Source organism: Rhinatrema bivittatum, chromosome 7 (assembly GCF_901001135.1).
Source record: "Rhinatrema bivittatum chromosome 7, aRhiBiv1.1, whole genome shotgun sequence".
In the NCBI taxonomy this organism is placed as follows: Eukaryota; Metazoa; Chordata; class Amphibia; order Gymnophiona; family Rhinatrematidae; genus Rhinatrema; species Rhinatrema bivittatum.
Genome location: NC_042621.1, coordinates 43,580,199 through 43,607,063, shown reverse-complemented (window position 1 = coordinate 43,607,063; position 26,865 = coordinate 43,580,199). Strand labels below are relative to the sequence as shown.

At 47.8% G+C, this 26,865-nt stretch overlaps 1 protein-coding gene across 6 annotated transcripts in view; it reads left to right on the top strand.

Annotated features, from left to right (window-relative positions):
• Positions 1-26,865, top strand: part of NFAT5 (nuclear factor of activated T cells 5) — an 852,247-nt gene that overhangs the window by 790,623 nt on the left and 34,759 nt on the right. For all 6 annotated transcript variants that reach the window (XM_029608296.1, XM_029608298.1, XM_029608295.1 and 3 more), the window contains one exon: positions 23,146-23,392. In XM_029608296.1, coding sequence (XP_029464156.1) covers positions 23,146-23,384 — 239 coding nt within the window. In that variant the 3' untranslated portion in view covers positions 23,385-23,392. The remainder of the gene's footprint in view (positions 1-23,145; positions 23,393-26,865) is intronic.

The window sequence follows — 26,865 nt, the reverse complement described above, 5'->3', positions numbered from 1 at the left end:
CTACCTCTGCCAGCCAGAGTGCGGACCCAGTTATGGTGGTGGTTGCAGTCCAACCACACGAGCAGGGGGTCGAGGATGTCCTCCCCCACACGTATTCTGCTCACCACAGATGCCAGCCTGAGCGGATGGGGAACACACTGCGAAGAACTCACCGCACAAGGGTGGTGGGACAGAGAAGAGTCAGGGTGGAACATCAACCGTCTAGAGGCACGGGCAGTCCAGTTGGCCTGCCTGCAATTTGCTCACAGACTGCGGAACCGGGCAGTCAGAGTGATGTCCGACAACGCCACTACGGTGGCATACATCATCCGTCAGGGCGGAACCAGAAGCCAACAGGTATCCCTAGAGATAGCCCCGCTGATGGCTTGGGCAGAGGCGAATCTTCAGGACATCTCCGCCATCCACATTGCCGGGAAGGACAACACCACGGCAGACTTCCTCAGCAGAGAAAGCCTAAATCCGGGGGAATGGCAGCTGTCCCCCACAGCCTTCCAGATGATTGTGGATCAGTGGGGGATTCCGGACATGGACTTACTAGCGGACAGGTCCAATGCTCAAGTACCCAGATACTTCAGCCGCAAGCGAGATCCGTTCTCTCACGGGATCGACGCCCTGGTTCAGCCATGGCCTCCAGGGACTCTGCTATACGCTTTTCCTCCGTGATCTCTGCTGGGCGCCCTTATCCACAAGATTCAGAAGCACCGGGGCCTAGTTCTTCTAGTGGCACCAGACTGGCCAAGAAGACCCTGGTACGCGGACATGAGAAGACTACTGGCAGGGGAGCCCCTTCCCCTGCCTCCTCTCAGGGACCTGCTACGTCAAGGTCCCATCCTCCACGAGGATCCGGCTCAATTCTCTCTTACGGTCTGGCCATTGAGAGGGCTAGGCTGAGGAAAAGAGGTTACTCAGAGCCGGTGATAGATACTCTCCTCCGAGCTCGCAGGTTTTCCTTATCCCTCACCTACGTAAGGATCTGGAGAGTATTTGAAGCCTGGTGCGATACTCATGGCACCAATCCACATGCGACCACTATCCCTATTGTTCTGGATTTCCTGCAGGATGGGCTTCAGAAGGGTCTCTCCCTAAGCTCCATCAAGGTTGAGGTGGCTGCGCTGTCTTGCTACAGTCCCAGGAGGATGGCAAGACCATTGCCACGCATCCAGATGTTTCTCGCTTCCTGAAAGGAGTCAAGCACATTCGTCCGCCACTGAAGTGGCCAGTGCCCCTGTGGAACCTCAACCTAGTTTTGGATTTCCTCGCAGGATCCACCTTCAGACCCCTTCGGGGCCTGTCTCTCCGTTCTCTAACTTTGAAGATGGTGTTTCTGCTGGCAGTGTGTTCAGCACGCCGCATCTCAGAGCTACAAGCACTGTCCTGCCGTGATCCCTTTCTCAGAATCACTCCTGAGGCTATCCATCTTCGCACGGTTCCCTCCTTTCTACCTAAAGTAGTCTCACAATTTCACCTCAACCAACCCATATCCTTGCCTACCATGGTGGGTTTGAAGAAATCAGAAGAAGGGCGTTTACTACGCCATTTCGACATCGGCAGATTGCTGCCCAGATATCTGGAAATGACAGAAGAAGTACGAAAGGCGGACCATCTGTTCGTCCTGCACAGCAGAAAGAAACAAGGAGAAGCGGCCTCTCGGCCCACCATCGCCCGCTGGATTAAAGAAGTTATCAGAGCGGCCTACGTAGAAGCCGGGAAGTCACTGCCTCTACAAGTCAAGGCTCATTCTACCAGAGCCCAAGCAGCATCTTGGGCAGAATCCAGGATGCTGTCGCCTGCAGAAATATGTAAAGCGGCGACATGGTCCTCCCTCCATACCTTCTCCAGGTTCTACCATCTGGATGTCCAGGCCAGGGAGGACACAGCATTTGCGAGGGCGGTCCTACGCGGTCCTCAGGCAGCCTCCCGCCCAGGCTGGGAGTAAAGCTTTTGTACATCCCATTTGTTCTGAGTCCATCTGGCTACACGCTAGGAAATGTTGAGATTACTTACCTGATAATCTCCTTTTCCTTAGTGTAGACAGATGGACTCAGCATCCCGCCCGGCTGCCGGTATACATGGGTTTCACCGATTCCAGGTAGGCCATGTCATTTTCTTACATAAGAGCGTCCCCTTTGCTAGGTGTCGACGCCTTCCGGTTGTGAATGCTGGTGGTCTCCAGCTCCTATCAATCGGTCAGGGGAATCCTGTTTCACTAATTCATTGATCGTCAGTACACATACATCCATAACAGCTTTTGCAAGGAAGATTACTGAGTTGCTACACTTCCTGTGGGGGTATATCTACCCGTGCTGACGTCAGATCCGTCTCCAACTGCTAGCACGAGCACACTATACCCATTTGTTCTGAGTCCATCTGTCTACACTAAGGAAAAGGAGATTATCAGGTAAGTAATCTCAACATTATTAATTAACTAATTTAACAAATTTTTCATGAAACAGAAATACCAAGCACTTTAACAGTTGAGCATTTCCCTAGCTAAAAGAGGGATTCCCATTCGATTGTCATTAGAAATTTTAATTTTGAAAATTGATGTATTTTTTTTATCAAACTCTTCAATCAGCCAAGGAATGTGTAATACACATTAATATATTGTATGTATGTATGTTCATTAAAGAATGATTTACCAGTTATACTGCTGCTTTGTGTGAGAGATGATCCCAGGGTCCATCAGTGGACCCTGGGATCCACTGATGGACCCTGGGTCCATCAGAATAACCCGGATCTGATCCAGAACTCTGGTCCCTGCATTTTGAAGTAACTAGGGATCAGAGGCCAGCAGAGCAGTACTCCCAGCACAGGTCTAAAGTTGTTCCTACAATATTATGTGACAGTCTTTAGAAAGAGACGAATCTTGCTCTCCGAGACAGAGGAGGAAGGTGTGGAAGAAAAGCAAGAAGTCACTTGCAGTTTTTGTGTCAGAGCCTCTTAACACCGGAAGACGCAGATTTGGTCATGGTTAGAATAAATTGAAAAAACAGAGGAACACCATGTCACTTATTTTCCAGCTTTTATATATATATATATATATATATATATAGAAACATAGAAATGACGGCAGAAGAAGACCAAACGGCCCATCCAGTCTGCCCAGCAAGCTTTCACACCTATTTGTTTTCATAATCTGTTACTCTGACCGCTGAGGTCAGGGCCCTTATTGGTAACTATTTGGTTCCAATTCCCTTCCACCCCCACCATCGATGCAGACAGCAGTGCTGGAGCTGCATCTAAGTGAAGTATCTAGCTAAATGGTTTGGGTTAGTTACCGCCGTAATAAGCAAGGTACTCCTGTTTGTTTACCCTGCATGTGCAATTCAGCCATTGTTGGTTGTCTGAATAAAAATCCTCTTTACTTAATTCCCTCTGTTGCTGAAGCAGTGAGCTGCGCTGGATACTTATTCCAAGTCAAGTATCATGCTTAATTGATTCAGGGTAATAGCTACTGTAACAAGCAAGCTACACCCATGCTTATTTGTTTACCCAGACTATGTAATTCATTCCTTGTTGGTTGATGCTGATATAAATCCTCTTTTCTTCATTTTCCCTGCCGTTGAAGGAGAGAGCTATGCTGGATGTGCATTGCAAGTGAAGTATCAGGCTTAATTGATTCGGGGGTAGTAAGCGCCATAACAAGCCAGCTACTCCCTTGCTTATCTGTTTACCCAGACTATGTAATTCATTCCTTGTTGGTTGATGCTGAATATAAATCATCTTTTCTTCATTTTCCCTGCCGTTGAAGGAGAGAGCTTTGCTGGATGTGCATTGAAAGTGAAGTATCAGGCTTATTTGATTTGGGGTAGTAACCGCCGTAACAAGCCAGCTACCCCCCTGCTTATTTGTTTACCCAGACTATGTAATTCATTCCTTGTTGGTGGATGCTGAATATAAATCATCTTTTCTTCATTTTTCCTGCCGTTGAAGGAGAGAGCTACGCTGGATGTGCATTGAAAGTGAAGTATCAGGCTTATTTGATTTGGGGTAGTAACCGCCGTAACAAGCAAGCTACTCCCCTGCTTTTTTGTGGATGCAAATCCTTTTTTCCACATTTCCTCTTGCCGTTGAAGCAAAGAGCAATATTGGAGTCGCATTAACTGTGTGTATGTTTATTGAATAAAGATATTAATCTCCAGGTAGTAGCCGTCATTCCCGCAAGCAAGCCACCCCTTGCCTCTTCTCTTCATTCACATCCTCTAGACTTTATGGATCCACAGTGTTTATCCCATGCCCCTTTGAAATCCTTCACAGTTTTGGTCTTCACCACTTCCTCCGGAAGGACATTCCAGGCATCCACCACCCTCTCCGTGAAGAAATACTTCCTGACATTGGTTCTGAGTCTTCCTCCCTGGAGTTTTAAATCGTGACCCCTGGTTCTGCTGATTTTTTTGCAACGGAAAAGGTTTGTCATTGTCTTTGGATCATTAAAACCTTTCAAGTATCTGAAAGTTTGAATCATATCACCCCTGCTCCTCCTTTCCTCCAGGGTGTACATATTTAGATTCTTCAGTCTCTCCTCATAAGTCATTCTATGAAGACCTTCCACCTTTTTGGTCGCCCTTCTCTGGACCGCCTCCATCCTGTCTCTGTCCCTTCGGAGATACGGTCTCCAGAACTGAACACAGTATTCCAGGTGAGGCCTCACCAAGGACCTGTACAAGGGGATTATCACTTCCCTTTTCTTACTCGATATTCCTCTCTCTATGCAGCCCAGCATTCTTCTGGCTTTAGCTATCGCCTTGTCACATTGTTTCGCCGATTTCAGATCATTAGAGACTATCACCCTGAGGTCTCTCTCCTGCTCCGTACATATCAGCCCTACTCCCCCCATCAAATACAGTTCTTTCGGATTTCCACACCCCATGTGCATGACTCTGCACTTCTTGGCATTGAATCTCAGCTGCCATATCTTCGACCATTCTTCCAGCTTACTTAAATCCCGTCTCATTCTCTCCACTCCTTCCGGCATGTCCACCCTGTTGCAGATCTTAGTGTCATCCCCATAGAGACAAACCTTACCTTTCCTAGCGTGTAGCCAGATGGACTCAGAACAAGTGGGTATAGTGTGCTCGTGCTAGCAGTTGGAGACGGATCTGACATCAGCACGGGTACATATACCCCCACAGGAAGTGAAGCAACTCAGTAATTTCCGTCTCCAAAGCAGTTTGGAGCTCCTGCACGCTCGCTGAGCGTGTTTTCCAAATCTACTTTCTATTTTCTACTTTCTACTCACAATTTCACCTCGACCAAACCATATCTTTGCCAACCACGGCGGGTTTGAAGAAATCAGAAGAAGGGCGTTTGCTACGCCATCTTGACATCGGCAGATTTCTGCCCAGATACCTAGAAAAGACAGAAGTAGTACGTAAGACGGACCATCTGTTCGTCCTCCACAGCGGGAAGAAGCAAGGGGAAGCGGCCTCTCGGCCCACCATCGCCCGCTGGATCAAGGAAGTTGTCAGAGCGGCCCTCGTAGAGGCCGGGAAGTCACCACCTCTGCAGGTCAAGGCTCACTCCACCAGAGCGCAGGCGGCCTCTTGGGCAGAATCTAGGATGCTGTCGCCCGCAGAGATATGTAAGGCGGCGACATGGTCTTCCCTCCATACCTTTTCCAGATTTTACCGTCTGGATGTCCAGGCCAGGGAGGACACAGCATTTGCGTGGGCAGTCCTTACGCGGTCCTCAGGCAGCCTCCCACCCAGTCCGGGATTAAAGCTTTTGTACATCCCACTTGTTCTGAGTCCATCTGGCTACACGCTAGGAAATGTTGAGATTACTTACCTGATAATCTCCTTTTCCTTAGTGTAGACAGATGGACTCAGCATCCTGCCCGGCTGCCGGTGTACATGGGTTTCACCGATTCAAGGTACGCCATGTCATTTTCTTACATAAGAGCGTCCACTCTACCAGGTGTCGACGCCTTCCGGTTGGAAGCGCTGGCGGTCTCCAGCTACTATCAATCGGTCAGGGGAATCCTGTTTCACTAATTCATTGATCGTCAGTACACATATATCCATAACAGCTTTGGCAAGGAAGATTACTGAGTTGCTTCACTTCCTGTGGGGGTATATGTACCCGTGCTGACGTCAGATCCGTCTTCAACTGCTAGCACGAGCACACTATACCCACTTGTTCTGAGTCCATCTGTCTACACTAAGGAAAAGGAGATTATCAGGTAAGTAATCTCAACATTCTATCCCTTCCGCAATGTTGCTCACAAAGATATTGAACAGGACCGGTCCCAACACCGATCCCTGCGGCACTCCACTCAACACCGCTCTCTCTTCAGGGTAAGTTCCATTTACCATCACACATTGTTTTCTGTCCATCAACCAGTTTGCAATCCAGGTCACCACCTCGTCACCCATTCCTAAGCTTCTTATTTTATTCACCAGTCTCCTGTGCGGGACCGTATCAAAAGCCTTGCTGAAATCCAAGTAGATGACATCGAGCGCTCTTCCTTGATCCAGTTCCTTAGTTACCCAGTCAAAAAAGTCAGATTTGTCTGACAAATCTTCCCATCCTCAGAGAAATACCTTCCCAGGCTCCAGCAATCTTGTTCCCAGCCTGTCTCCCCTCCCAGCCAAACTTATATGCAATGCAATAATGCAAAAAACCAGAAACATAACCATTCCTCATAAAACAAATCAAGAAATATAAATCTATCATAATAGTAAACCATACTAATAAAAAAAACAATATTTAAAAACATGACAAATAGAGCATCTAATAAATAAGGGTAAAACTTTTAAAAAGCTCCCAAAAATCAGTTAAATATTTCAAAACAGACAGATCAAATAACACCCAATAATTAAAACTAATAAGGATAAAAAATGTTTCCCTTGCCATACCTGGGAACGTTGGATTTTCAGTCACCCTCAGATTGTTGGGCATTTAATTAGTGGGGGTGGAGGGGTGCAGGAGAGTAAGGAACACCCAAACTCTCCTCGCTCACTCTCATATATTTGATCTAAGCTTTAAATAAAAATATGTGGGGTACCTAAAATAGTATATCCATCAGAGAACCCTAAAATAGGGTAACACCGCTAATGTTTTAAATGATATGAGAGATGCTTAATATTGCAATCTTTATTACACAATAACAAAGAATATCAAAACAATTCAAAAACACACATATTAATCAATTGCCCTTCTCAATCATTCCTCATTTTCGCCATTTCTAAACTCTCTGTTATGACTTGTAGATGTGTGGACCCTGGGCCGAGGTGAGAGATGGTATCGCCCACAGGGAAGAGCCCTGTGAGCCTCACTGTCGGGAGGCGCGGTCTCAGTGGATGTCAGACACAGCTGTGGAATAGAGTCTTTATTATAAAAGTAGAAAGGCACAGCCCGCGGAGCGGGGGTGCAGGTGAAAGAGATAAGGTCTGAGAAGGGGCACACCCAGAGAGAAAGTCTCAAACGTGGATATCCAATAATGGTCTGCAGAGCGAGGTACACCAAATTAGCCTCTCCGAAGTGAAGATGCGGTAGTGGCCTGCAGCGCAGGGTACACCGAGGGATTCCTCACTCAAAGATGAATTTATAGTGGCCCGGGTACGGGTAAACCTGCGAGGGACCAGTGGCGATGACATGGCAATGACCTGCAGCGCAGGGTACACCGAGGTGGTTCCTCACTATAGCTGGTATAGAATAGACCCGAGACCCAGGGTACACTGGAGAGGTTTCTGTAGCGATGACGAGGCAATGACCTGCAGCTCAGGGTGCACCGAGGTGACTCCTCAGTAGTGCTGGCACGGTAGTGGCCCGAGATATGGGGTACACCGGAGAGGATCCCACAGTAGGTTCAGTACTAGTAGTGAAGTCAAGATACTCACAGAGAGAGAGTTCCAGGAGAGATCCCGGAGAACGGGAACAAGGTAGAAGGCCCTTCGAGGAGCGGATAGTCGGAGACGAGGAAGGGCCCCCAAGGAGCGGGTACCCAGAGCGTCTCACGCCGAAGTGCAGAAACTGGAACAGGAAGTCCGTACGAGAGAAGCGGATTCAGCAATAAGAGAACTCCTTGCTAACTCGTTGATAGGCAGGGCCAGGCAGCTTAAGCACAACAGAGTGTGGACGTCATCCGGAGGGGGACGCCCCCAAGGTTCCTGCCATGGCGTGCTTAATACTGGCCCGCGCGCGCCTAAGTGATCCCATGAGCAAGATGGCGGTCGGCAGTGCCCACGCTGTCCTGGGAATGCCAGGGAAGTCAGCGGTAGCTGGCGGAGGCCGCCACTTTCCCCAATGATGTCAGGGCTGCATAAAAAGAGGTGAGCATTAGTGGTCGCAGCTGTCTGCAACCGACGGGTATAACACTCTCTTTAGTGTTATTCATTTATAACATGTAAAATATCAACATAAAACATTGCCAAAATACATACAGAATTGAACTTCGAGAAAGATACTTTGTGAATTGCAGATGAATCACATGAAAGACACCTTCATTAAATAGGGGATACAGTTGAACCTCAGGCCATAAGAAAGGATACTTTATAATTGTTTCATAGGAATGTTGTATAGAATCCCATGCATATCTTTATCACATCTACCCTCTCCTTATCACCTGCCTCTTCTACTTCCTCACTCCCTCTTCCCTTTCTCTCACCTCTGTCACCACCATTCCCATCGCTGAACACCTTTTTCCTCACGCTCACCTCCATTCCCTCTGTTACTCACCCCATTCCCTTCCCTCTCAATCACTTACCCCTTCCCTCCCCTCAATCACTCAATACCCTCCCTCCCCCTCAGCCACTCACCATCCACCCCTTCCCTCCCCCTCCCTCACCTCTCTGTCCCTTGCTCTTATCCCCTTTCCTTCCCTCACCCATACTCCTTCCCTTCCCTCTGTCACCCCCTCCCTGTATGCTTTATATGAAAAATCCAATAAAAATAATAATTAAAAAAAAAAAAAAAAAAAGAGGTTCAGGTGGTTTTCTTGAGAACACTCAGACAGGATGAGCAGCTTTAAGAGAGAGATATGGAAGGCGTTGTGGATCTTCAGTGAAGTAGATAATTGAAGGCTGTAAGTAACTGGACCCAGGCGGCGAAGTACTGGAAAAGGCCCAAAGTATCTGGGCGCAAAGCGAGCTGAAGACAGTTTTAGGTGGATGAAGCAGGTACTGAGCCACACTTTGTATCCTGGGTTCAACTGAGGAGCTGCCCGATGATGAGCGTTGTAGAACTTTTTAGCCTTTTGGCTGGCTTGTTGGAGAAGTTGTTTGGTGTACTCCTAGAGTTGATGTAGTTCTTGCGCCGAGGCCTGAGCTGCAGGAGATGACACAGACAGAGGCACTGGAAGAGGAGGCAGTGGCTGGTGTCCGTAGACAATTTGGAAGGTCGAAGATCCAGTAGAAGCAGACTGGTGGGAGTTTAAAGCAAACTCTGCCCAGGGAAGCAAATCGGACCAGTCACTTTGCCTTGAGTTTATGTATGCCCGGAGAAACTGTTTTAAAGTACGGGTCGTCCTCTCTGTCTGTCCATTGGCCTGTGGATTGTAGGCTGATGTGAGGTCCAGAGCTATGTCAAATTTTTTGCATAATGACCTCCAAAATTTTGCCATAAATTGTATGCCTCTATCTGAGAGGATGTGTTTTGGAAGGACCATGGAGGCGAAAGACGTGGCAGATGAAGAGTTTCGCTAGTTCTGGGTCTGAAGGTAGACCAGGTAGTGCCACGAAATGTGCCATCTTTGAAAAGTGATCCTCGGTGACCCAGATGGTGTTGTTGCCACAGGAAAGAGGTAGATCAGCAATGAAATCCGTGATTATGTGTGTCCACTGTTCACTGGGTGCGGGGTGTAGTTGAAGAAGCCCCCAAGGACAGTCTGCCGGCAGCTTTTGACGGGCGCAGGTAGGACACGATTCCACGTATGCATGAACATCTTTCTGCATGGTTGGCCACCAGTAGAATCTTTGCAGAGTAGAAAGTGTTCTAGCTTGTCCAGGATGGCCTGTGAGCAGAGAATCGTGTGCCCATCTGAGGATCTTTTTTCTGAGTGGTCGGGGAACCACCGTCTTCCCAGCCATGTGTGTAGCAGAGAGGAGCACCCTCGTAGGGTCAATGATATGGCGTGGAGTATCTGGAACATCTTCCGTGGTAAAGGAATGGGAGAGTGCATCAGCTCTGGTGTTTTATAAGAACATAAGAAAATGCCATACTGGGTCAGACCAAGGGTCCATCAAGCCCAGCATCCTGTTTCCAACAGTGGCCAATCCAGGCCATAAGAACCTGGCAAGTACCCAAAAACTAAGTCTATTCCATGTTACCATTGCTAATGGCAGTGGCTATTCTCTAAGTGAACTTAATAGCAGGTAATGGACTTCTCCTCCAAGAACTTATCCACTCCTTTTTTAAACACAGCTATACTAACTGCACTAACCACGTCCTCTGGCAGCTGGCTGGTATCGCAAGAGGAATTAAATTTCCCTGTCACTCAACTCCTTTTCCCTCCCTCTCATGTCCCTTAGCTCCCAGTCACTCCCTATCACCCCTTGCCTCTCAATCACTCAACTTTTCCCGTCATTCTCCCCGCCCTTTCCCTCCCCTCAGTCACTCAACACCTCCCTCCCCTCTCTTCACTACCCTCCCCTCCCTCTCCCCCTTCCCATCCCCTGCCTTCATCCCCTTTCTTTCCCTCACTCATACCCCTTACCCCTCAACCCACCAGATGACTTACCTCCCCCACCGGTAGTCCTCATCGTCTTCATGTTGCCATGTGTGGGAAGCCTGCTGGCAGGTCATCATTTGGCCCACTGCAAGGTATCTAGTGCTTAGCTCCCTATTGTTTACATGCACAGGCTCTCAAAAACATGCACATTCCCTCTCTTTCATATGCATAGACTCTCACACATTACACATGCTCTCTCATATGCACAGACTCTCACACAAACACAGTCCCTCTCTCTCATACATACAAGATCTAATGCACATACACACAAGTTCCGTCTCATGTACACACAAACTTTCTCCTCACATACTCTCCAACACACGCATACGCTTTCACAGATGTTCTCTTTCTTCCACATGCAATCACACACATGCTCTCTCTTCCACATGCAATCACATATGCTCATCTCTCCCCCACATGCAATCACACGTATACACACAGAGTCTTTCTCTCCCACATGCATTCACAACATGCATGCAAAGGCAGGCGCTGGATGGCTCGGGCGAGAAGCGTATTGGTCACGTGGGGCAAAGTGGACTTGAAATGAATAGAGATGCCAATGATCTCTCCTATTACATTGTCCAGTTCATTCACTTCTTCCCTGAACGTACCCAGATCAGTCCAGACCATGGGTTATGCCTCCCTTCCAGCAGGTGGAGATAGAGAAAAACTTGAAAGGCACCTCACTTAACCTAGTGTGCCTCCTGCATCCCTTCAGTATTTCTCGGTCTCCAGCAGATGGAGGTGGTGCAAATCCTGCAGTCTTGCCCTGTTTATGGGGTTTAGGCTATCCCTTAAAATTAACCAGGAGTGAACTAACTATAAGTTGTGAATCAAGCAAGTTTAAAAAAAAAAAAAAAAAAGAGAGGAAGAAGTTCTTCTGCAGAGGGAAGTTTTCCCAATCCTCCCAGAGGGTTGTTAGATCCTGCGGGGTCATCCTCTCTGGTAGCAGGTTATTGGAGCTGGGGATGGTAACCCCGTGGGGCTCCAGCCAGGTAAGGACCTGGGGAAGAGATTACTGGTGGTCCAGTCCCTCTCTTAATCCATGGTAAGTTGAAATTTTTGAAAAATTTTCTTTTTTGGTCTGCTGCAATGCAGGACCTCTTCACATCAGAATTGCTGCATTTTTCACGTGTTTTGGGCCGTCCCCCCCACGATGTCATGCCCATCTTTGTGTGTGGCATGTGGAGAATCGTCCACGCGGCTTTCTAGGGCCGGTATTTGCTCCCGCTGCCTACCTGGTGGGGAAGGCAGTTCTTTTTCAGGGTCTGCAGCATCAGCCAAGCCTCGAGGGGCTCAAAAACGATCCGCGGGAGCTTCAGGCTGATCCTTTCCCCCTCAGTGCAGGGATAGCAGCCATCTTAAACACCTTTACTGCAGCTCAGGCAAAGGCCATGGGGAAGGGGGAGCTTCCCCCAGCACTGTCACCGGTCCCTGCCAGTTCTGAGGATACTTTAGATCAGGACCAGGATTCTTTACATGAGGATCCTGTTGTTCCAGGAGGACAGGATGTTGATTCTGATTCCTTTTCTTTGGATTTTGTCCTCCTTATGCATAAAGCATTTTTGGCTTCCCGGTCTCCACAAGATGGTGCTTTGCCGATGAGACATGCGCAGGGACTGGTACCCCAAGATAGCGAAGCGCACGGATGTGCCCGCGTCTCTGCGGATCGTGAAATTAAAAGGCACTGTGGCTTCGGGAGGCTCAGCCACTCCGGGGGTCCCGGGCAATGCGGCTGCAGATGCAGGGGTCTCTCCTCCCCCCACCCCCCACCGAGGGGGGATTGGATGATGACCAGGAGAAACAGTCCACCTTGGATGGAGATGACCCTAAGGTGGTCCGTCTGTTCCAGAGAGAGGAATTGGAACCCCTAATTTCGGCTGTGCTTTCTGAGCTCAGAGTGGAACTTCCCCCGCATGCTCCGCCACAGGATACGGTGGATCCAGTCTTGGCGGGATTGCGAACGCCGACCTGGGCTTTTCCTTGCCACCCCATGCTTCTACAGCTGATGACCAGGGAGTGGGATGCTCCGGATGCTGGTTTGCGAGTTGGGCGAGCCATGGATAAACTGTATCCGTTATTGGATGAATTTCTGGAGCTCCTAAGGTCCCCTAAGGTAGACGCTTCAGTTTCGGCTGTTATCAAGCGGACCACTATTCCGGTCGCAGGCTCAGCGGTTCTCAAGGATCTTCAGGACCGCAAGCTGGAACTACTGCTTAAACGCATTTTTGAGGTGTCGGCCCTGGGTATCCGGGCGGCAGTGTGTAGCAGTTATATGCTGCGTGCGAGCCTGCACTGGCTACAGCAATTGCTGATGTCCAGAGAAGATCTTCTTTCGGGTGAGTCAGAGCAGGCGCAGCTTTGGAAGCTGCGCTAGCATATGGGGCGGATGCGCTGTATGACCTGCTCCGCAAGTCCTCTCGCACCATGTCGTCGGCAGTGTCAGCAAGGCGGCTTTTGTGGCTTCACAACTGGTCAGCGGAAGTTTCATCCAAGGCTCCGCTTGGTGCTATTCCATTTAAAGGTGTTTTTTTATATGGGATGATTTAAGAACATAAGAACATAAGAAAATGCCGTACACGGTCAAACCAAGGGTCCATCAAGCCCAGCATCCTGTTTCCAACAGTGGCCAATCCAGGCCATAAGAACCTGGCAAGTACCCAAAAACTAAGTCTATTCCATGTTACCATTGCTAATGGCAGTGGCTATTCTCTAAATGAATTTAATAGCAGGTAATGGACTTCTCCTCCAAGAACTTATCCAATCCTTTTTTTAAACACAGCTATACTAACTGCACTAACCACATCCTCTGCCAACAAATTCCAGAGTTTAATTGTGCGTTGAGTAAAAAAGAACTTTCTCCGATTAGTTTTAAATGTGCCCCATGCTAACTTCATGGAGTGCCCCCTAGTCTTTCTACTATCCAAAAGAGTAAATAACCGATTCACATCTACCCGTTCTAGACCTCTCATGATTTTAAACACCTCTATCATATCCCCCCTCAGTCGTCTCTTCTCCAAGCTGAAAAGTCCTAACCTCTTTAGTCTTTCCTCATAGGGTAGCTGTTCCATTCCCCTTATCATTTTGGTAGCCTTCTCTGTACCTTCTCCATCGCAATTATATCTTTTTTGAGATGCGGCGACCAGAATTGTACACAGTATTCAAGGTGCGGTCTCATCATGGAGCGATACAGAGGCATTATGACATTTTCCGTTTTATTCACCATTCCCTTTCTAATAATTCCCAACATTCTGTTTGCTTTTTTTGACTGCCGCAGCACACTGAACCGACGATTTCAATGTGTTATCCACTATGACACCTAGATCCCTTTCTTGGGTTGTAGCACCTATTTTCTTCTGTTGGATCCTTCTTCCAATTTTTGAATGAAGATCTTTTGGCTAAAATAGCTTCTTTCACCTTCCCTTTTAACCATGCCGTTAATCGTTTTGCCTTATTTCCACCTTTCTTAATGTGGGAAATACATCTGGACTGTGCTTCTAGAATGGTATTTTTTAACAATGACCACGCCTCTTGGACATTTTTTACTTTTGTAGCTGCTCCTTTCAGTTTTTTTTCTAACAATTTTTCTCATTTTATCAAAGTTTCCCTTTTGAAAGTTTAGTACGAGAGCCTTGGATTTGCACACTGTTCCTCTTCCTCTTCCAGTCATTAAATCAAATTTGATCATATTATGATCACTATTGCCAAGCGGCCCCACCACCATTACCTCTCTCACCAAGTCCTGTGCTCCACTGAGAATTAGATCTAAAGTTGCTCCCTCTCGCGTCTGTTCCTGAACCAGTTGCTCCACAAAGCTATCATTTATTCCATCCAGGAACGTTATCTCTCTAGCGTGTCCCGATGATACATTTACCCAGTCAATATTGGGGTAATTGAAGTCTCCCATTATTACCGCACTACCAATTTGGTTAGCTTTCCTAATTTCTCTTAGCATTTCACTGTCCGTCTCACCATCTTGACCAGGTGGACGGTAGTATACCCCTATCACTATAGTCTTCCCCAACACACAAGGGATTTCTACCCATAAAGATTCAATTTTGTATTTAGTCACATGCAGGATGTTTATCTTGTTGGAGCAGTTGATAAAGTCCCTGGGGGAGAACAAAGTTCACAAGTTGCCAGAGGACAGACCAAAACCCTCCAGGGGGTTTCCATCATCCCGCTCTCGTTTTTGGGGGCAGCAGAGGTTGCGGCCGGACAGCAGCAGCCGTTGGCAAGGAACCAAGCCTGGTCCTCATCCTTTCGGGGGCACATAACCTCCCAAGAGGGTGGTACTTCCTCCTCTCTCGCCTCCAAGACTACACAATGGGATGGGGCTGGCCCATCCCTCAATTCCTTGGGTAGGGGGGGTCACTTGTCCCGGTTTTATGAGGCATGGGCCAGAATTACTTCTGATCAGTGGGTGCTAAGCATAATAGAACGAGGCTACGCTTTGGAATTTGCTCGACCTCTCAGAGACTTCTACTTAATATCTCCATGCGGTCCACAAGTCAAACGGCAGATTGTTTGTCAGACTCTCGAATGTCTCCTGGCTCTGGGAGCTCAGTCTCCCCAGAACACTGGAGGAAAGGAAGGTTACTCCATTTACTTTGTAGTTTCAAAGAAAGAGGGGTCCTTCTGGCCAATTTTGGACCTCAAGAAGGTAAACAAGTCTCAAGGTGCCACACTTTCACATGGAGTCTCTCTGCATTCAGTTATCGCGGAGGTACGCAAGGGAGAATTCCTGGCCTCTCTGGATCTGATGGAGGCATACTTGCACATTCCCATCCGTGAAGATCATCAAATGTTCCTTCGCTTTATGGTCCTGGGAATGCATTACCAATTCTGCGCTCTGCCTTTCGATCTCGTGATTGCACCCTGTACATTCACCAAGGTCATGTTAGTTGTGGTGGTGTCCCTCCGGAGAAAGCCTACTCATTCATCCCTACCTGGATAATTGGCTCATCAGGGCCAAGTCAAGGGATTGCTGTGTGGAAGCGATCCACAAGGTGACCATTCTCTTGGAATCCCTTGGCTGGGTAATCAATCAGACCAAGAGCAACCTTGTTCCCTCTGACATTAGAATTTCTGGGAGCCAGGTTCAACACTGCGGTCAGGAAAGTTTTTCTTCCGATGGACAGAAGGAACAATCTGATGGGGCAAGTTCGTTGCTTGTTGGTTCTTCCACTGCCCAAGGCCTGGGACTAATTTCAAGTTCTAGGTTCGATGGCATCCACACTGGAGGTGGTTCCTTGGGCTTTTGCTCATATGAGACCGTTACAACGAGCATTACTTTCCCGGTGGGATCCCAAGTCAGAGAATTTCCAATTCCCTCTACCACTCACCGATCATGCCAAGTCCAGTCTTGGGTGGTGGCTTTGCCCGCACAACCTGTCTCGAGTGGATCTGGAAGTCCCGAGCTGGACAGTGGTGACTACAGATGCCAGCCTCTCAGGCTGGGGAGCTGTCTGCCGGTATCTTTCAGTACAGGGCAGCTGGTCCCTGGAGGGGTCCGGATGGTCGATCAATTGTCTGGAGACCAGAGTGGTTTGCTTGGCCTTGCAACACATTCTTCCACACTTATGCCAATAGGCGGTTCGGGTCCTCTCCGACAATGTGACGACAGTGGCCTATATCAACCGTCAAGGAGCACCAGCTGTAGCCGACGAGGCGGAGCTACTTATGGCTTGGGCGGAGCAAAATCTTGCGATGCTGGCAGCTTCCCACATCTCTGGGAAGGACAACATACAAGCGGACTTTCTCAGTTGGAGGCACATAGATCCCGGAGAGTGGAAACTCTCGGACGGAGCAGTGGATCTCATTTCTCGAAGATGGGGGATTCCCCAAATGGACTTGATGGCAACACGGGACAATGCCAAGACTCCTCGCTTCTTCAGTCGCAGGAGAAATCACGGCGCAGAGGGGGGTCGATGCGCTAGTGCTTCCCTGGCCAACCTCCGTTCTCCTGTATGTGTTTCCTCCTTGGCCTCGGGTGGGCAAGGTGCTTCACAGGATAGAGGTCCACCCAGGGAGGGTAATCCTTGTGGCTCCCGAGTGGCCCCAACTTCCGTCGTTTGTGGACCTCGTCAATCTGGCCGTGGATGGCCCTCTACAACTCGGGCATCTTCCACAACTTCTCCATCAAGGGCCTATATATTTTGACCAAGCAGCTCACTTCTGTCTAGCGGCTTGGCTTTTGAAAGGAGGAGATTGTTGGAAGAAGGGCTATTCTGAGGAGGTCATCACTACATTACTACAAGCCAGAAAAACGTCTACCTCCCTCTCATACATTAGAGTATGGCGAGTTTTTGAGACATGGTATTGTGAGAGAGAGATTCTTCCCAACATGCTACGATTGCTCAGATGTTAAGTTTTTTGCAAACTGGTTTGGTCAAGGGCTTGTCCTTTAACTCCCTCTGAGTACAGGTGGCGGCCCTAGGCACTCTGGTTGGTAGCTCGGTAGCGGCATATCCAGATGTGGTGCGTTTCCTCAGAGGAGTAAGACATTTGAAGCCCTCGGTACGTCCGGTATGTGGAGTCTTAATTTGGTTCTTCACATCTTGTGTGATCCAACGTTTGAACCCCTTAAAACTGAAGAGTAGTAAATCACCTGGACCGGATGGTATACACCCCAGAGTTCTGAAGGAACTAAAAAATGAAATTTCAGACCTATTAGTAAAAATTTGTAACTTATCATTAAAATCATCCATTGTACCTGAAGACTGGAGGATAGCAAATGTAACCCCAATATTTAAAAAGGGCTCCAGGGGCGATCCGGGAAACTACAGACCGGTTAGCCTGACTTCAGTGCCAGGAAAAATAGTGGAAAGTGTTCTAAACATCAAAATCACAGAACATATAGAAAAACATGGTTTAATGGAACAAAGTCAGCATGGCTTTACCCAGGGCAAGTCTTGCCTCACAAATCTGCTTCACTTTTTTGAAGGAGTTAATAAACATGTGGATAAAGGTGAACCGGTAGATATAGTATACTTGGATTTTCAGAAGGCGTTTGACAAAGTTCCTCATGAGAGGCTTCTAGGAAAAGTAAAAAGTCATGGGATAGGTGGCGATGTCCTTTCGTGGATTGCAAACTGGCTAAAAGACAGGAAACAGAGAGTAGGATTAAATGGGCAATTTTCTCAGTGGAAGGGAGTGGACAGTGGAGTGCCTCAGGGATCTGTATTGGGACCCTTACTGTTCAATATATTTATAAATGATCTGGAAAGAAATACGACGAGTGAGATAATCAAATTTGCAGATGACACAAAATTGTGCAGAGTAGTTAAATCACAAGCAGATTGTGATAAATTGCAGGAAGACCTTGTGAGACTGGAAAATTGGGCATCCAAATGGCAGATGAAATTTAATGTGGAAAAGTGCAAGGTGATGCATATAGGGAAAAATAACCCATGCTATAATTACACGATGTTGGGTTCCATATTAGGTGCTACAACCCAAGAAAGAGATCTAGGTGTCATAGTGGATAACACATTGAAATCGTCGGTTCAGTGTGCTGCAGCAGTCAAAAAAGCAAACAGAATGTTGGGAATTATTAGAAAAGGAATGATGAATAAAACGGAAAATGTCATAATGCCTCTGTATCGCTCCATGGTGAGACCGCACCTTGAATACTGTGTACAATTCTGGTCGCCGCATCTCAAAAAAGATATAATTGCGATGGAGAAGGTACAGAGAAGGGCTACCAAAATGATAAGGGGAATGGAACAACTCCCCTATGAGGAAAGACTAAAGAGATTAGGACTTTTCAGCTTGGAGAAGAGACGACTGAGGGGGGATATGATAGAGGTGTTTAAAATCATGAGAGGTCTAGAACGGGTAGATGTGAATCGGTTATTTACTCTTTCAGATAGTAGAAGGACTAGGGGACACTCCATGAAGTTAGCATGGGGCACATTTAAAACTAATCGGAGAAAGTTCTTTTTTACTCAACGCACAATTAAACTCTGGAATTTGTTGCCAGAGAATGTGGTTCGTGCAGGTAGTATAGCTGTGTTTAAAAAAGGATTGGATAAGTTCTTGGAGGAGAAGTCCATTACCTGCTATTAGGTTCACTTAGAGAATAGCCACTGCCATTAGCAATGGTTACATGGAATAGACTTAGTTTTTGGGTACTTGCCAGGTTCTTATGGCCTGGATTGGCCACTGTTGGAAACAGGATGCTGGGCTTGATGGACCCTTGGTCTGACCCAGTATGGCATTTTCTTATGTTCTTATGTTCTTATGTTCTTAACGTTGAAGGACCTTACTTTGAAAACAGTGTTTTGGTGGCTATCTGCTCAGCTCGCCAAATTTCTGAGTTGTAGGCCCTCTCCTGTAGGGGGAACCCTTTTTGAGGATCTCTGACTCGGGAGTTTCTCTTCGTACGGTTCCGTCCTTTTTGCCCAAAGTGGTATCATCCTTTCATTTAAGCCAATCTTTTGAGCTTCCGGCTTTTCCTGATTTATCGAATGATGTACAACATGCACGAGAGCTACTCATTCATCAGCTTCGTCGGCTAGATATTTGGCATTCCTTGTTGCATTACTTGGAAGTCACTAATTCTTTCAGAATCTCAGATCGTTTGTCCTATGGAGCGGTCCCAGGAAAAGTTACAAGGAGTCTAAGACGATGATTGCACGATGGTTGAAAGAGGCCATATCGTCTGCATACATTTGTAAAGGGAGACCTGTTCCTGAGGGGCCCATTCTATTCATTCTCAAGCAACTTCGTGGGCCAAATGCCAGTTGGTATCGCCTCAGGAGATTTGCAGAGCGGCTACTTGGAAGATGCTCCACACATTTGCTCACCACTACCGTTTGGACATTCAGGCGCCCGGAGATTTTGGCAGTGGCGTACTGCGCGCGGGACTCGCAAGGTCCCACCCAGTTTAGGGAAGCTTTGGTACATCCCATGGTCTGGACTGAATCTGGATACGTACAGGGAAAAGAAAATTGGTTCTTACCTGATAATTTTCATTCCTGTTGTACCACGGATCAGCCCAGACGCCCACCCAAAGACTAGGAGTGGGTAACAGGGGGGATCTGTTAAGTCCGCGCACTCATATTCAGGTTATGTTTTTGCAGCATACTAAGAAAGACAGCTACGGTTACATGTTTATATGTTCGTTCTTAAAGTTCTTTGCTTGATTCATTGCTAGCCTATTTCTGCTTTGATACTGTATAAACTGAAGGGATGCTGGAGGCACACTAGGTTAAGTGAGAGTGCCTTTCAAGTTTTCCTCTATCTCCACCTGCTGAAAGGAAGGCATAACCCATGGTCTGGACTGATCCGTGGTACTACAGGAATGAAAATTATCAGGTAAGAACCAATTTTCTTTTCTAACCCCCCAGCAATCCCCAGACTGTTCACTCCTTGTTGTCGTCGTGTCCCCGTCCCCCCCCAAGCAATCCCTGGTTCATTCATTCCTTCCCCATGGTGAACCCCGGTGTGTTCACTCCTCCCCCAGTGATCCCCATTCCATTCTCTCTTTGCTGCTCCTCCCCCAAGCAAACCTAGGTCCATTCACTCCTTGCTCCCCCTCACCCACCCAAGCTATCCCCAGTCCGTTCATTCCTTCACCCCCCCCCACACACACACACACACAAAATATTCCCCGGTCCATTGACTCCTTCCCCTAGCCCCCAAGCAATCCCCGGTTTGTTCATTCCCTATGCTGATCCCCAGTTGTTCACTACTTCCCCATGGCATTCCCTGATGTATTCACTTCCTCTCCCCATGATCCCCAATTCCTTCACTTACCCGCCTATCCTAAAACAGGAAGAGGAGGAGAACGGGGCCTTGCAGCTGTTCTGGCGCCTCCCCCTTCCTTCTCCCCTGTGGGGTCCCAATGTCACTTTTTGAACCACAAGGTTCTAAGCGCCCCAGTCAGGCCCTGGCAGGGGAGGAAGCACCTGAGCAGGTGCAAGGCCCCCGTTCTCCTTTTAGGATATTTATTTATTTAAAATCTTTTCTATACTGTCGTTAAGTTATATACCATCACAATGGTTTACAGAAAGGCACATATAGAAATTTGGGATTTGTATATGTTACCACTATGTATAAGAAGTGCCATTAAAGTCTGGTAACATAGTTTCATAATAAAGACTATTTGCTGAATGTTATAAATCTTGTCCTTTTTCCTACATGTATCAGTATTAATTACATGTATAACTCTATTGGATTGTATATTTTTTATGTTAAAGGTGAAATAAAATAATAAAATAGCACATATTGGGCTGAGTGCTGTATGCTGATGTTCTGCTGCCTGCTTTCATTATTCCACTATTCTCTGTTTTCTTTGTAAAATGCTTGTTTAAAAATCCAACCTTTTAAAAAGTTTGAAATCTCTCTGTAGTCTTATTTCTAGGGGCATGGTATGGTGTTCCATAGTATCGGTCCGGCTAAGGATAATGCCCGTTCTCTAACTTGGGTCAGTCTTGCTGTTTTGACAGAAGGGATGGTTAGGAGGGCTTTGTTAGCGGATCTCAGGTTTCTATGTGGGACATGAACACGTAGTGCTGTGTTCAGCCATTCCGCTTTTTCGTCGTGAATTAATTTATGTATTGTGCAAAGTGTTTTATATTGTACTCTATGTTCTATGGGTAGCCAGTGTAATTCTGCTAGAGTTTCAGTAATGTGATCCCTTTTTTTTTTGCCACTTGCAGCAGAGTTTTGCAGTATTTGCAGTGGTCCTACTGTTGTGTATGATAATCCTAAAAAAAAAGGGCGTTACAGTAGTCGGTGCTAGCAAATATTAGTGCTTGTATGACTGTTCGAAAGTTTGTAAATGTTAGTAAAGGTTTTAGTCTCCTGAGAACCATAAGTTTAGCGTATCCTTCTTTGACTTTTAATGATACGTGCTGTTTGAGGCTGAGTTCCGTGTCAATTATCACACCGAGGTTTCGTGCTTTATCGGCTAATTCTATTTTCTGATTATTTTTAAGCAGTATTGGTGAGTGAAGGAATCCAGATGGGGAGGGGGGAGTTCTCTTACTGCCACCAATGATTTTATTTCTTCAGTTCGTCCCCTACAACACGGCACCCAGGGGCCTTGGCTCCATCCCCACCCCACGCCACTGCAAGAAATCTTTGTTAGGAAAGTACACTGAGACCAGTACAGTCTCTAAAGGTGATAGTTGTAAAAGGAAGGGCAAAAGGTACAAGGGATTTCAGTAAGGGGAAGATAAGGAAGTAAATGTAGAAAAGCTGAGAGAAGCAGGAGAGATTGTTAGGAAAACAAAGGCGCAAGCAGAAGAAAAGATTGCTAGGCAGTAAAGCAAGGTGGGAAAAGACATTTTTAGGTATGCCAGTGAAAGGAAGGACAGAGATTGAATTGTAAGACCGAGAGGAGGAATGTGGAAGATGACCAGGAAAAGGCAAAACCACTGAGCAAATAGTTCTGTACAGTGTTCACCTAAGAAGGGATTAGAGAAGCACCACCTATAGTTGGCAGGTGTGCATATGGTAGTGGGGTAGACACCACACCATTTAACAGGATTTGTGTGGACAAAACAGTGGGGCTGGATAGCATACATCTCAGGATGTTCAGAGAGGTTCTGACAGGTCTTTGGAGATGAGTGATTCTGCAGAAAGGTGAAGGTCATACTTTTTCTTGGAAAGTGGTAACAGAAAAGACTGGAAATGAAAGGCCAGTCAGTTTGAGGAACAATTAATAGACACTTTACTAAAAGGAAAAGATAGTGAAGTATCTTGAATCCAGTGGGATGCAGGATCCAAGGCAGCCTAATTTTTACATCAAGGAGATAGTCTCAAACAGTGTTCATAAAAAATTGGTTATGTCACTCTTTCTCAGCGGATTTTCTTAAATCTATTCATGATTGGTTGGTAAAAAGGGATTGGTACATGCAAACACAACAAAACATTGCGTCCAAACAAAAACTACACAATTCAAACCTATGATTCTGAACATTACATTAAGTGCTGCCATGGTAAACCTGTTATATAGGCAGAACACAAGTCAGAGATTACATTTCAGAGGATGTTTAACGCCGCGTCCCGTACCCCCCCCCCCCCCAGCTTACCCCTGCTTGTAGCCGGTCTAAGGGGAAGAGTCAATCTGTGCTGCCCATTTTAAGCACAGCATTTGTTTTTTAATTGTTAAATGCAAAACTACTTAAGGATATTACATGCAAAATGACAGCATCTGAGTTTAAAGCTTATCAGGTTATGTACAGCTGTTTCAAGACTAACAACATTTTTTTTTCAGCTACCGATAGGCTTGCAATTTCTGTGCCATATAAATCTCTCTGTTCTTGTAGAGGAATACAAAACTCTGGTAGTTTCCTGGTGTTCATTTGTATACTTTCATGATGAGGCATATGTGCCATATCCAGTTGTTCTTTCTGGGACATTCTTCCTAGAGAATGTGACTGTTTTGCAGTTATTTTATAAGATGTAAATTCAAATGTAAAGAAGAGTTATCATACTAATAGTATGCCTTTTCTCCTTCCCAGACTGTGGCCAACTTTTAACCCCAGCATCAACCACTTTGCCAGAGGAGTTGATGACATTAAGCCAAGCAGGACAGACACAGAGTGAGGGGTCATCAGTAACTACGTTATTATCCCAACAAATGTCAGTACAGAATTCTACGCTATCTTCCTCCATTGCCAGCGACCAGAACATGGAGAAGATCGATGATCTGCTGGTTTCTTTGCAGAATCAGGGGAACAGTATGACGGGCTCATTTTAATTGGACAAGTGAGCAAAATGTTACTGTTTTGATAATTAATATACATATTAATCTGGATTATACCCCTTATGTTGGTTTTTTTTTATTTGTTGTTTATTGAGAAGAGCGCAGACAATTTATAAATAAAACATTAACAATAACATATCTAGACAGATACACAAATGGCCCAACATCTAATTGTGAAAACATTAATCAAGAAGTTTAACGGGGATTTCGAAAACAAGCTAAACATCCGTCTTCTTCTCTAACTTTGTCCACCATCTCCCCCCATTGTTTTTTATCCCCATAGTTTCCCACCCCACTCCCCCCCCCCCCAGTCCCAGCCCGAAAAACATCAGTCATGAAATGATATTACAAAGTTCTCGTTTCTTGGTACCTCAAAACCATGCTCGTCAGCCATGGTTCCCTAGCCTACTTAGTTACTCCCTTAACTCCGCTGGACCCGGTCAAGGTATCTGTGCAAAGGAGACCAAATTCTAAAATACTTAGAGAGAGAGTCATGCCTAAATGCCGTGAGCTGCTCCATATAGCTTATTTGTCTCAATTTAGTGTACAGTTGGGCTAAACCCGGTGGGTGCACATCCTTCCACTGCGCTGCGACCAACAAACGGGCGGCAGTCGCAATATAAGTAAACATTTCCTAGCATGTAGCAGATGGACTCAGAAAAAGTGGGTATAGTGTGCTCGTGCTAGCAGTTGGAGACGGATCTGATGTCAGCACGGGTACATATACCCCCACAGGAAGTGAAGCAACTCAGTAATTTCCGTCTCCAAAGCAGTTTGGAGTGCCTGCACGCTCGCTGAGCGTGTTTTCCAATACTACTTTCTACTTTCCAAATTTCTCAGAAGACGAGCCCCGCACTCCTGCGGTGATACCCTCGGGTCCCTCCCCCAGTTGCGTTTCCCGAGGTGGTTTCCGCAACCCCTCGGAGGTCTATGCCTCGGTCCGGTGGCCGAACCGCGGCAGGGATCTAGCCCCCGAGCGAGAAGGGCTCGGGCCTGGCTGAGAGGCGCCTCGGTCCCGGCGAGGACTTAGCCCCGAGCAAGACGAGTTCGGCAGCTTAGAGGCAGCGGGTGCACTTCCTCAAGCGCGGCGGTGAAGGTATTTCCCCTCTCCCCCCGCAGCCGGAGACCGCCCGGGTTACAGCCGGGAAGCGCCGAGGATCAGGTAAGGCGTACATCTTTTACTTTTGGTCTCCGAGGTACGAGGATCGGCGGCGTTGCTTGCATGCGGCACGCCGTGGAGGTCGCCATTTTGTCTGCCTTGTTCAGGTATTCAGCGCCCATGGATAGGCGCCTGTTGATGGGCGCACAACGCAGCATATAGATTGCTAAGCGCATATTGTATATTATTGAGTGCATATTGCTGAACACATATTATTGAGCGCATATTGTTTATTATTGAGCGCATCTTGCTGAAAGCATATTATTGAGCGCATATTGTTTATTATTGAGCGCATATTGTATATTATTGAGCGCATATTGCTGAACGCATATTATTGAGCGCATATTGCTGAACACATATTTTTCAGCGCATATTATTGAGCGCATATTATTAGTGGGCTCATATTATTATTGAGCGCATATCGCTGACACATAAGCGCCGGTGCTCTGCATTCGCAAGACGCGATGGAACACCTAAACGCCCCGGCGTTTCCAGAGGTGGCACCTCCTGCTTCTGGCGTGAAAGCTCTTGGCCTGTGCTCAGCGTGCCAGCTTAGAGCCACGCAGAGCGAGGAGCCAGACTCCCTTTGTGCCCAATGTGAGGAGGCCGTGGGAGCCTCGGGCCAGGACCAGTCTCAACCGAGGTTTACCGACAGTTCCCCAGGGGCCACTCCGGATCTAGCGGGCCGTCTCGAACAGCCAGGAATCCCGGGGGACCTGGTACCCTGACGGCTGGAGACCGCTTCCATTTCCTGGGTGGACTTATTTAAGGGGATCCATGCCTTCGTACAAATGCAGTCGGCTTCCCGTCCAGGCCCTGCTGCCCCGGCTGACCCTGCCCCCGGGCCCTCTCGCCCTTACTGCGGGCACCTGCCTCCGGGCAGTCCGGCTCCTGCGGACCCTGATGTCTCGGAGGACGAGTCCGAACCCCACGAGGAGGGGGAACTTCCCTCGGGGATAGAGCCATATCGTACTATGAGGCGGTCCTTTCCCAAGGAGGATCTCTCCGACCTGGTCTCTCAGTGCCTGACGGAGTTGGCTATTCCAGGCCCCAGCACCATGGAGGCATCTACGCAGAACCCCCTGCTGGAGGGTCTTCGTCCCACAGCCCGCCATTTCCCCTTCCTGCAAGCGGCGCAACAGCTGATCGATTTGGAGTGGAATGCGCCGGAGGCCTCATTCAAAGGGGGTCGGGCCCTGTCCGCCATGTACCCCCTGGACCCGGCAATCAAGGATATGCTGGCGTGCCCTAAGGTGGACGCCTTGGTTAACGCAGTAGTCAAGCGCACTACCATTCCAGTGGAGGGGGGGGCGGCCCTCAAGGAGGCTCATGACAGATGCCTGGATGCCATCCTGAAACAAACCTTTGATGTGGCAGCTCTGTCTCTGCGAATCGCAACCTGCTGCACAGTGGTAACGCGTTCCTGTTTATCACAGGTCAGGAACAATGCGCCGGCAGCAGACATGGAGTCAGCTCTCTCGTTCCTTACGGATGCCGCCTCCGACCTAGTCCGTACGACAGCCAAGGGGGTCTCCTCCTCAGTAGCAGCCAGGAGGCAGCTCTGGATCCGGAACTGGTCAGCCGACGCTCCCTCTAAGACACGTCTCACTAGAATGCCGTTCAAGGGGTCTCTTCTGTTCGGCAGCGACCTAGATAAACTGGCCAGCACATGGGGTGCCTCTCCAGTACCTCGACTGCCGGAAGACAGGTCCACCTTTCCGAGGCCCTCCAGAGGTAGAGGCTCCCAACGCTTCACTCCCTATAGGAGTCGCTATCAGGCACCTCGCCCTCAGGCCAGGAACCAGTCCTTTCGGACCGAGCAGCACAAGAGGGGAGCCGGCTCGGGTTCGGGTCCCGGCCGCACCCCACAATGAGAATCAGCCGATCCATCCGGGGGACGAAGCCATAGGGGGGCAGGTTAACCCTCTTCTACCCCAGATGGGTCGAGATTATGTAGGACCAGTGGGTCCTCGCTATCATCCGAGAGGGGTATTATCTGGACTTCCATCACATCCCTCCGGACAGGTTTGTGGAGTCTCCGTGTCCAATCCACAAGAAGGCAGCATTGGAAGCTACCCTGGCGCGGCTCCTGTCCTTGAAAGCCATAATCCCAGTACCTGCATGGGAAATGGATTCTGGGCACTATTCCATTTATTTCATGGTACCCAAGAAAGAGGGCACTTTCCGGCCCGTATTGGACCTCAAGTCAGTCAACCGATACTTAAGGGTCCCAAGGTTTCGCATGGAAACTCTGCGCTCAGTCAAGACCGCAGTACAGCCAGGAGAATTCCTCACGGCCTTAGACTTGTCAGAAGC